Source organism: Gorilla gorilla, chromosome 6 (genome assembly GCF_029281585.2).
Source record: "Gorilla gorilla gorilla isolate KB3781 chromosome 6, NHGRI_mGorGor1-v2.1_pri, whole genome shotgun sequence".
In the NCBI taxonomy this organism is placed as follows: Eukaryota; Metazoa; Chordata; class Mammalia; order Primates; family Hominidae; genus Gorilla; species Gorilla gorilla.
The window spans coordinates 112324707-112336834 of NC_073230.2; the positions used below are offsets into that span (position 1 = coordinate 112324707).

General features: G+C 36.5%; 1 protein-coding gene across 2 annotated transcripts in view; it reads right to left on the reverse strand.

Annotated features, from left to right (window-relative positions):
* Positions 1-2424: 2424 nt before the first annotated feature.
* Positions 2425-12128, reverse strand: part of SLC26A5 (solute carrier family 26 member 5) — a 75952-nt gene continuing 66248 nt past the window's right edge. Inside the window, exons 15-20 of one of the 2 annotated variants that reach the window (XM_055392550.2) lie at positions 11948-12017; positions 10696-10788; positions 9899-10006; positions 9052-9252; positions 8261-8315; positions 2425-6050 (exon numbers count right to left, since the gene is read on the reverse strand). In XM_055392550.2, coding sequence (XP_055248525.1) covers positions 5857-6050; positions 8261-8315; positions 9052-9252; positions 9899-10006; positions 10696-10788; positions 11948-12017 — 721 coding nt within the window. In that variant the 3' untranslated portion in view covers positions 2425-5856. Of the gene's footprint in view, positions 6051-8260; positions 8316-9051; positions 9253-9898; positions 10007-10695; positions 10789-11947; positions 12018-12128 lie in introns of those variants that run through there. The other variant, XM_063708692.1, reaches the window with a different exon arrangement.

Consider the following 12128-nt stretch of genomic DNA (forward strand, 5'->3'; position numbering starts at 1 on the left):
TATGATAGTTTCCCACCACCATATTGAATAATAAAAGCTTTGGCCAAAGCTTTTTTAAAGTAGGAGAAACATTGGATGTATATGTTTTGCATTGCCATTTGATTTCAAATTAATCAGGAAGAATTAGTGATTTTAATGAGCAGTAAAGTGGTGCAATAAAGCAGAAAGAAAAATGTTCAGCCAGAAGTGAAAGACTAGTAAAAAAAGAAAAAAAAATACGTGTACATATGATCTAATTTAGAAAGTCTAGAATTGGCTTCATACAGAAAAGTGATTACTTTCATTTTACAAATTAGTTTAAAATTTTGGTAAAGTTTCTGTTAGGCTTCTGGTCTACAGTGAGGTATTTTAAAAATAAAGGTTATATTAGAATCCTCAACAGATCTCTTTAAAATTACCTCCTGTGTAACCACCACCAAATCCTATCTTCTACCACAATTACCCCTTCCCCCAATGCCAAGACCAAAGCACAATAATGAATATTTTTATTGAAGTTCGATATTCATAAATAAGTTGCAAAATAAGAGTTGGATATATTTTTAATTCACAATAGAAAAAGTTGACAACATAGAAAATGCTGCTTTGCACTGAAATACTTAAAATTATGAAAGTTTTCAAGTAAAGAAATTAAAGCCCTTTATAAAATCCAACCAACATTCTTGATTTTTCATTTTTATGAACTTGATCAGAAAAATTCATCTTTTTTAACCCTGCCCTAATTTTTCTTGAGGAATTAAATAGAGCAAACTATTTTCAGGTTATGCTTACCATAAAATATACTTAAGAAAATGACTGAAGATGTATGTTTTTGAATGTTTTGATTAAATGTACACATTTAGAACACACTCTGAAGTCTTTCCACTTTGTCATGGCCACGTGCTCATATATACCAATTAAAGACAACTCAAATTAGATAATGTTGAGCACACTCTGTTCTAACGATACAGAGTGACTATCGTGATAATTTAGGTCCATAAGGAAAATCTAATTGGCCACACATCAAATGTAAAATCAACTACTTTAAAAATTTGGGTTTTTCTGTCAAGGCATATTTATGCAGGTAGCATCAACATTGCCTAGGTCAGCATGTTTGTACTCAAAGAGATGAAACAGACATTTACCAGTAACTTCCTCCACCTAAAATAGATGTGTCTATATACATGTGTGTAGATGCACATATATATATACATGTGTCAGGGTGCTGATAAGTTAGAATACAAAGGATTTATGACTTTAGAAAAATATACCGTAGAATCCTGTTTAAAAACTTCTTAGTGTTAAAAACGTGATTAGGTTTATTAAAAAACTCAGTTTTCATGATGCTTCTGAGGTTTATCTGTTACGTAAAGTGAAATGCAATACACCAGTATAATGAAAAGCCTGGTACACCTTTCTCAAAGGCCAGGTGGAGTTTTAAGATGCTCAAACTTGATAAAATCTAAGTCACTAAGCAGGCACGTTACCTGGTGTGGTGCTAACTTTTACCGTTGTGTTGTTGGGATTGGAGGGGTTTCAAAACCATTGCATGCATTTTGGTTAGCTGTATGTTTGAAGAATTTGGTAATACTTTTATAGTTCTCAAACTTTTATGAGCATTCAAAACAGTAAGAATCTAAACATCTTGAATCCTAAAGGCACTCCTGAAAGGTAAGGTGCACTAAAAAGGACCAATAGCATTTTTTTGCACTCAATAAAGCATACAGGCTCACACCAAGGAAGTTCTGTTTCATTTTAGAATTTAAATTGATTTACTATCTTTAAAGGAGCAGACATAAAAGAGCCTTCCCCACCACCTACTCTTCCCTCCCTCATCCCCACACAAGGGCACACCCCCACCCCCACAACACACACAAAAAAACACACCCACCCACCCCAGGACAGATTCACTAGGTTTGCTACCCTCTCTTTTCTTCATCCACACAAGAGAGCAGACTCATTTTCTCAAAGTGTACACTCAGAGGCTGGTACTGTCTCTGCTAAACAGGTAAGGACACAGGATCAAACCACACAGAGTGGATGTTTTAGATGTTTCCTGCAACTACAAAATGAGCTATTCCAGGGCTTGAAGAGGATCCATACCCTTAACAGTTTCTTGGGGTTCCACTGCAGATGAGATTGGCAATTGGGATCCCATTATCAGCTGCCATATACTAATACAGAGTCAGTGTCTAAGACATAGATTGGAGTTTCCTGGGCCCTGGTTCACAAATGTTTTCAAACATATTCCATCGATTCATGAGACATAGATCAACCACTGTCATACTGCACGAGATTTCAGAAGGTCAAAGGACTTTTCTTTATGGGACCTTCTTCAAAACAGTGCTTTCCCATATATTGCCATAAAATAAGGCTAGTGCTTAGATTATGTAGATTATGCCCATTTTGATAGGACAATATGAACCTGAATTTGAATCAGGGTGGAAAAACATAGAAGATACAGTAGCAGCTATTAAGGCCCAGAAAGAACAGGTGGGCTTATGTATCATTTCCTTGAAAGCTAGAGACAAGACTGTAAGACAAAAAAGTCAGGAAATTTTTGCTGTATGAAATAATTCTGAGTAAAACATTCTGACGTATTTACATATGGATGAAATGTATTTTGAAATGCACTCGTTCTCAGATGCTAAGCAAAGTGATAAAACAAAAATATATTTTCCCACCTTAAGACTTGTGCTTTTAATATACATAACAATTCTATTCAAAACAGTTTAAAAGTTCAACAGAAAAGTTAAATACAAATGTATAAGACAAATACCTTTTTTTGCACACTACTTTTTTTTTTTTTTTTTTGAGACGGAGTCTCACTCTCTCCCCCAGGCTGGAGTGCAGTGGCGCGATCTCTGCTCACTGCAAGCTCCGCCTCCCGGGTTCCCGCCATTCTCCTGCCTCAGCCTCCCGAGTAGCTGGGACTACAGGCGCCTGCCACCACGCCTGGCTAATTTTTTTGTATTTTTAGCAGAGATGGGGTTTCACCGTGTTAGCCAGGTTGATCTCAATCTCCTGACCTCGTGATCTGCCTGCCTCGGCCTCCCAAAGTACTGGATTACAGGCGTGAGCCACAGCACCCGGCCTGTACACTACTTTCAATCTATCAACCACAGTATCTGCTAAGTGGAAGGCTGGTGCTAAAGAATGTGCAATAATTTTTTTTTTTTTTTTTTTGAGATGGAGTCTTGCTCTGACACCCAGGCTGGAGTGCAATGGCGTGGTCTGGGCTCACTGCAACCTCCACCTCCAGGGTTCATTCCATTCTCCTGCCTCAGCCTCCCGAGTAGCTGGGACTACAGGTGTGCGCCACCATGCCCAGCTCACTTTTGTATTTTTAAATAGAGACAGGGTTTCACCATGATGGCCAGGCTGGTCTTGAATTCCTGACCTTGTGATCTGCCCGCCTTGGCCTCCCAAAGTACTGGGATTACAGGCGTGAGCCACCGCGCCTGGCCGAAGTATTTTATAACATAGTTTAAAATCCTTAAATTCTACTTAAATGGCTGAAATGATATTAGCTCGTTTACAAAAGTTTCTAGTGTAAGCTGAGGTTCTGCAACTACATGCTCTTTCAGAAGGCAGTCCGTATCAGAATGCAGATGTATCTGAGCTCATGATGATTGCAAAGGAAATAACTAAGCCAATCTAAATTTCACTCTAGAATTAGTTAAAGTTTTGATTAAAAGGAGGAGTTTATTTTGAATTAAATTAGTAAAGACAGTGAGAAACCTGATAGGAGTTAACATGAACACATACACCACAGGCTTTGGTTGCAAGTAGGCCATGCTAACAATTCTACTGGGATCTGACTACTTTCTCCTGGCAGTATCTTATTCATGAAAGCTATAACAAGATGTCAATAAGACAACATATTAAAGAAAAGACAAACTCACTATCAGCAGGAACTCTTAGCAGAGGAGGCTTTAGACAGGTTGGCTAATGCCTGTGCTTTGATTTGTAGTGAGCTGGTAATTACAAACAACTGAAAGTGACAAATTGGTTTAAAGGTATCCTCCTCCAACCTTTGACATTCCACGTTTCTGTGGAATGAGTAAGATGAGCATTATGCTTACTCCTAGGCTGAACATTGAGTTTGATGTATAATGAACTGATAGCTGTTATGAACTTCTAAGGAAGATTTAAGTTATATCTGGGGGTTAGTTTTCTTAAAAACATGGTCTTTAATGCTACTTCATGATTAGCAACAATAGCAAAGCTTCTAAGGACTTATACTGGCCACAGTTGTGACAATTTGAGCATCGAAAAGAACATAATGGATTGAAACCCATTAAAACTATAAAAATTCACAAGACCACCATCACACCAGAAAAGGGAAATCTAAAAAAAAACAAAAAACAAAAAACACTAATTTGTCACCATCTAATAAACCAGTTATTTACTTTGAAGTTGATAATTAAATGAAAATAATAAAGCATTCAACCTGCCCTTCTAGTAGAACTGTACGTAAGGATGACCAAATAGCTCAAGTGGAGAAGGGAAAGCTTAGTTCACATAGAATAACCAACTAACAAACGGAGAAGAAATGAAAGAACTAGACAACCAACTCACAAACTATAACAAAGTTAATGATTTAGGCAAGAATTACCACCTAATGTTAAAACTCCTGGGTAAATGGTAATTCATTCAATGCCAAAGGAATACCACACAGATAAGTCTGTAGTCACAAAGGGGAAAAATCTAAGTGGAGTATCAGACTGTCATGCTGATCCAGTAATCAAACTTAGATCAATAGATTAGTTAATGGTAGATCAACCTGATATTATGTTTTCTGAAGTGATGCGATATGAAGCATGTATCTTATCTATGATATAATCTAGCACAAAATGTTTTAACTTGAACCTATAAAGGCTTTAGATATAACTTCCAGATTGCAGGTAGTACAGGCAATATAAAAACAAGTTAAACAACACCATGAAAAAGAAACTAGGCAAATTCACAAGACAGGATTCTACAGGACCGCTGCCCCAGTCTCTTTAACAAGTCAATGTCATAAAAAAGGAACTGTGCTAGATTAAAATAGATGTAAGGGACTTTAAAGGACATGACCAGTTGCAATGTAAGGTCATAGAATGAATATCAGTTTGCACAAACCAACTGCAAATCTGGGGACAATTGGGGAAATTTAAATATGGTCTAAGATCAAAAATGTGCTGGAATGAGAAAGTGGAGATTGTTGATTAAAGAAAAATCGGTTATAAAACACTATAGATGTGGTCTTACTTTGGTTAAAAATGTAAATGTATATGTATGGAAAAAGATCTGGAAGGATATTAACAGTGGTAATCTCTGAGTGGTGGAAATATATTTTATCTTCTTATTTTTGCTTGTCTACTTTTTTAAAATGTCCTCAATGCATTTATATTGCTTCTATAATAAATAAAAGGTTATTTTAAAACAAGAACTTCTAGAAAATTGCAGTTCCTGTCTTCTGTTAGACAACTGATTATAGACAGTCTGTAGACCAACAAGCACAAAAACAAAGAACCACCACTTATCTGTAGATCAACAAGTACAAAAACAAAGAACCACTACGTAATATCTTATTTGTGGGTAAAATACTTGACTGAAATAAATTTTTTGGTGCTTAGCTTACAAAGATAATACTAGAATGTAGCGGAAATGTCTCTCCATAATAAATGCAGGCAACAGGCCAATTTATCTTTGAAGTATTCAATTAAAAAAACACAAGTACAATACATCTTGCTAGGCGTCATTCACCCTCCAAATCAAGCCTGGACTACTAGTATTCACCCTTAGAAAAAAAAAATCTAGCGTCTAGTATTTAAAACGTGTAAATTATGAACTTCATGAGAGGCTTATAACCCCATCCTAGGGTGAGGTCCTCATCTATGCCTCAGGAGTGGCAGGAGTGGCATTGGGCTCCAAGTCCTCCTGGGAAGGGGGAGCCGAGGCTTCCTGTTCAGCAAGTGCCTCTCTAAGTTGGCTGCCTAAAACTGCATCATGAATGCTGTGGAACAGCAGCTCCCATAGGGCAGGATTTTCAAAAAATCTATTCCGAGTGAGGTCATTCACAACTTGTGCTATTAAAAGAAGAAAAGAAAATTAGTCCACATTCTGGATATCAGTCTTCAACAATTAAAAAAAAGTAACACTTCCATATAGTGTTTTTTTTTGTTATTGTTTTTTGTTTCTTTTTTTTTTTTGAGACAGAGTCTCACTCTGTCACCCAGGCTGGAGAGTAGTGGTGTGACCTCAGCTCACTGCAACCTCCAACTCCTGCGTTCAAGCACATATAGTTTAAATATTAAAATGCTATAGTAAAAGTTTCACTCCAATTCCTATCTCCACCCATCATACCCTCAATCCCAGGAAACTACTTTCTTGGGTGTTCTTCCAGGATTTCTCTATGTAAATATAAATAAATATAAGTATGTATTCTTATTTCCCACTTTTCTTATCCCCAAAACAGCATATTTTATATATTTGGGGATAAGAAAAGTGGGGAAAAAAATATATACACAAACACACACACACACACACACACATATATACACACATATATAAATATATATATACACACACATATATATATATATAATGCTGTTTTGGGGATAAGAAAAGTGGGAAATATATAGATTAATGTTATATATATATATATAATATATATAGATAATTCTGAACCCTTTTTGCTTAATTTTTTACCACTACATCATATTCTATTGTATAGATGTCCCTAGTTTATTTAACTAGTCCCTTTTGTTTGGTACTTGAGTTTTTTGTTTTATAACAATGCTGTGATGATCAACGACATACAAGTGTCATTTTGAACATATGCAGCATATTGCTGGATTTTCTGTGTTGAAAGGTAAATGCACTTATAATTTTGAAAGCTAATGTTAGTCTGCCCTCCATAGGGGCTGTTGCATTTTACGCTCCCGTCAATAATGTCTGAGAGAGCCTGTTTTCCCATCATATGCCTATGGAGCATGGTGTCATTTATTTTTGATTTTTGGCAATCTTACAGGTGAAAAGTAGCATCTTTATGAAGATTTCATTTTCAAGCACTTTTTAAAATTATTATTATTATTTTTCTTTTAAATAAAGATGGGATCTCACTATGTTGCTTAGGCTGGTCTTGAACTCTTAGGCTCAAGCGATCCTCCTACTTGGCCTCCCAAAGTGTTGGGATTATAGGCGTGAGCCACCACACCCAGCCTCAGGCACTGTTTTACTTTTTTTTTTTTCCTTTTCTTTTTTGAGACGGAGTCTTACTCTGTCACCCAGCCTGGAGAGTAGTGGTGCAATCTCGGCTCACTGCAACCTGCGCCTCCTGGGTTCAAGTGATTCTCCTGCCTCAGCCTTCCGAGTAGCTGGGACTAAAGTCATGCGCCACCAAGCCGGGCTAATTTTTTGTATTTTTAGTAGAGATGGGGTTTCACCGTGTTAGCCAAGATGGTCTCGATCTTCTGACCTCAGGTGATCCGCCTGCCTCAGCCTCCCAAAGTGCTGGGATTACAGGTGTGAGCCACCACGCCTGGCTCCTTTTTTAAAAAATCATTTTCTTTCTTTTTTTTTGGAAAAAAGATCTCATTCTGTTGCCCAGGCTGGAGTGTAGTGGCGTGATGTTGGCTCACTGCAACTTCTGCCTCCCAGATTCAAGACATCCTCCCACCTCAGCCTCCCGAGTAGCTGGGATTACAGGCATGCGCCACCACGTCTGGCTAATTTTTGTATTTTTAGTAGAGATGGGGTTTTGCCATGTTGCCCAGGCTGGTCTTGAACTCCTAGGCTCAGGCAATCCACCTTCCTTGGCCTCCCGAAGTGCTGGGATTACAGGTGTGAGTCACAACACCCGGCCTCAAGCACTGTTTTAACCAAAATATAATATAAAACAAAAATAGCAGGCAAAGTATTCCCAAATGATTGGATAGAGAAACAAGCAACCTGAATGATTATATGTAACTGTTTATGGCAGCCATTAGATAATTGCTACTGTGGTCATGTATATATTATAATTACTATATTTATAGCAGTCACTAATATTATAATAAATGATGGCTTATTGGCTCCTTTCCTCCAACTCCAGTTCAGGAGGGTTGTCACAAGTAACTTGTAATATGAATGCCTCCATGTGGCTAATTTCAAAGCTGGCTTTAGAGTGATTTTTCAGAAGAATAATTTTCATTTTTATAAAATAATTAAAATTAAGGACATTTCCAAGTGCAATTATTTAAATAAGAGAAACAAAACTAAAATATTAAGCTTCACCCCATCTTAGAGGTATACTCACCACTGCATCCTGCTAAGTATACATATATACCGACGTCTCCATATTCTTTTACAATCTGTAATAATGTTGAAATAAAATTTAGTTTCTCTTTACTCTGTGCCAGATGAAAGTCTCTTTTTACCAATGTTTTTCATGATAGAAGACACTCTAATTCATTCACTTGAGCTACTTTGCTTCAATAATGATGTATTTTTGAGCTAATCAGTTAAAAATAATTTTGTATCTCTTTTGCTTTTTATGTGGACAGTGATAATTAGGGGTAGCAAAAATACTGTTAAATCTTACTTAAGTATAATAAAACTATTATATTAACTTAAAGGATATTATAATTTTAAAATAAAAAACGATTTTTTTTAGAGACAGCATCTCACTAGTTTACTCATGCTGGTCTTGAACTCCTGAGCTCAGCAATCCTCCTGCTTCAGCCTCCTGAGTAGCCTAGCATATTACAGTAATGTTTTCTAAAACGAATCTTCTTGTAGCAATACGCATTAAAATATTTACAGATGATGTTATGACTGGGATGTGTTTCAAAATAAAACAAGAGAAAGTGAATGTCAGCTATAAAGGAAACCAGACTGACCACAAATTGATCATTGTTGAAGCTGAGTGATAGTTCACGGGGGTTCAATATACTAAAATCTTTACTTCTATATATTTTTGAAATTTTCCATAATCAAAAGGGGATAAATCTTTTGTTGAAAAGAGAGCCGAGCCCACCTCCCTGATTATGCTGATAGTACGACACCAGGCATAGAGGTGTTAAATGACTCGTTCAAGAGGATGCTTACCCCTGCCAGAGTTTTCACTCCAACAGAATCAATAAAATTGACTTGAGTGAAATCCAAAATGACAGTGTGGACATTATCCCCTGGGGGCATAAATCTTTGCATTTCCTCAGGAAATGTGCTTTTGATCACTATTGGGGGATATTTTACTTCACCATCCTTTTCTTCAGGCTTGGTAGCATCTTCTCCATCTACTTCTGCATCCTGTGTCAAAAATTAAACCAAACCAGAATTTTATGAACAACTCACATTTCTGGTTGTGAGAAAGATTTATAATGTAAAATCTGCCCTTGTATTCTTAAGCTACTGACTCTACCAGACCCCTTGTAAAATATTTGTCATATTCTAGCCTTGTAACTGAACAAAAAAAGGATGTATGTATAACATTCCATTTTAAGTCAACTTTTCTCTTTTTCCTTCTCCTCCTTTTTTTTCTTGTCCAACAAAATCCACTCTCCTCAGTTATCCTATCCATTTTCTGCTAAATTCTAAAATAGTTCCATTAACTTTAGTATGATGGGTCACACATTAGCATGCCTGAACAGCAAAAGCCACCTTTGAGCTTTTTAAACTATCAGCTGAATAAATCTATGACAAAGTGCCAATGGTAAAATCTGTTAAGGTATTGTGTAATTTTTATTTTTTAAAATGATGTTTTCCTTACTTTTTTCAGAAACAGCCTCATAACTGACCTTATCAGGTGCTTGTAAAATATAGAGGATACTAAGGTGGTTTCTAAACTTTCCTCTTTTAGTAACTTCGTGCTGTGTTTAAACTTCAGTCATGAGTAAAGACGGAGGGCATTGCAGAACAAGACAGAAGGGAACATTTCAATGAAAAGACCACTCACTGCTTTGACAACAGTTGCGTTGGCCATATTTGCATTTCCGACTTCCTTAGCGTACTTCCGCATGGCCTTTCTCCTTGCTCCTATGATGACTGCTGGGTTCACTCCAGTCTTTACAGAAGAGCACCATATGCAAAATCACTTCATGGCTCTCAGGGACCCACCCCAATGCCACTCCCCTTCAAATCTCCCCATTTAACTGCTTTCTGGGTCAGATTATCACCCCAACCCTTGCACTGCCTTTCCCTCAGAGGCCCTGAACTGGTTACTCCCTTACATTAGTAGCCTTTCTTATTCTCAGTCTTTATTCAAGACAACCAGAAGCTAAAATATTAAAGACAATTTTTAGAGCAGTCTTTATCAAGTTCAGATCTGTCAGGTTGTTATATTTAAGAGACTCTGTGGGTTGACAGGGAGCTTTTCCTATATACAGGGTGGTGTAGGGTTGAGTTCTAAACATGACCAAAGGAATCTACATGATCCCAAGAGTAAGAAACCTAAAATTATTTTCTCATGTTTTCTTAAAATTTTGTTTGAAAAGTAATATTATATATACGATAAGAGAGAATGAACAATGGTGATGGCTGCACAATGTTTATGTACTTAATGCGACCCACTGGACTGTATACTTTGAAAATGCTTAAAATAGTATATTTTATATTATGTATATTTTACTACAATAAAAGAGAGAGAAACAAAGCAAGAATGAAATAGTATATACAAGGGTATACTAGTGATCCTCATATCCCTGTCAACCCACAAATCCCATCCTCAGAAATAATCAATTTCTCATGACTCACCTTTCGTTTTAATGCATTGCTATACAAGTCGCTATTTGCATAGTAAATTGGTGCATTTATTTGAAATATTTTTATTCCAGGAATTTCTTTCACCTGAAGAGTAAAATATTGCTGAATTTAACACATGGAAATATTTCAGAATCAAAACTGCATAGCCTCCCCATCCCAAACAGAAAATGAATGCAGAAGTTGCTAAGGTCCCCTTTTCAGGGCTTAGCTAAAATGATGTCACTCTAGCACACACAGACCAAAAAAAAAAAAAAAAAAAAAAAGAAAAGAAAAGAAAAAAAAGTCACTCTTATCTACTCATGCTCTGAATGGAAGAGAACTGACAGAGAACTTTTTAACATGCACATCTTTCCATTTGTTTTAAAAGTCAGTCTTCGTTTTATTTTTACCATTAAACACAAAGAAGAAACTGAAAAATACTCAAAAACAGAAAAGAAAATGGACAGGAGATGGAAGGCTGCTGCCCAGACTGTGAGAGGCAGGCAAATAAAGTGAACAGAGGTTTACACTGGTTTGATTCACAGAAGCAGGAAGGAACTTAAATGGACATAAGTGAAACTGAGTGAATATTTTATCAAGAACCCTTGTGGAACTCTAGGAGGCAGGCTGGAAACAAGCAATGTTGCATATACTTCTTTGGATCGAGGAAAAATATAGCAATTCTAATACCTTTACCTTAGAGTGAATTTTGTTTCCTCATATCCTAATACCTTAGAGTGAGTGTGAGAATTTCTTCCCAAGCATAAGACAAGACAGACAGACAAAACTAGTTTTAAAAGATTTTGTAAAAATCTTCGATATTCCACAGAAGAAAAGAACACTCAAAATCAAGGAAATCTGAAGCTGTAATTTTAACCATTCAAATGAAGTGGGAGAATTCCACAGCCCCACCATCTACATTTTACATGGTTAAAATTATTTTACCATTATACATTCATCAGAAAAAAACCATGCACACACAAACCATCCTTTCAGTTTCAATACTGTATAAATGTATACTTTAATTTCAACAATATATATTTATCCCCATTAAAAATGAGGAAAAATAAATATTGGAAATTGAGTAGTTAATGCATAGTATAAATTATAAAATTGAATCCATATAGTAGATCAAAGCTCAGACTTTTCACTTTGACCACTATACCTCCCATCTTACCCCTACTTTTTGTCCTGGGTAAAAACAGTACTTAGCCAAGCACATCACATGCTTACAACCTTTTTAAGTGATAGAAAAAGGTCCTACCTCCTCATATGCGTCTATATCAATATACACATCAGTTTCAGGAAGCTGTCCAAGGACTTTGTAGCTTGGACTGAAGATAAAGAGTGTTAAATACCATTGTGTTGAGGCACAGCGTGTGATTTCAACAGGAGGTTGTGTATGTTTACGTCAGGTTGGGGTTTGCTGGTGCATTTGGGAATGC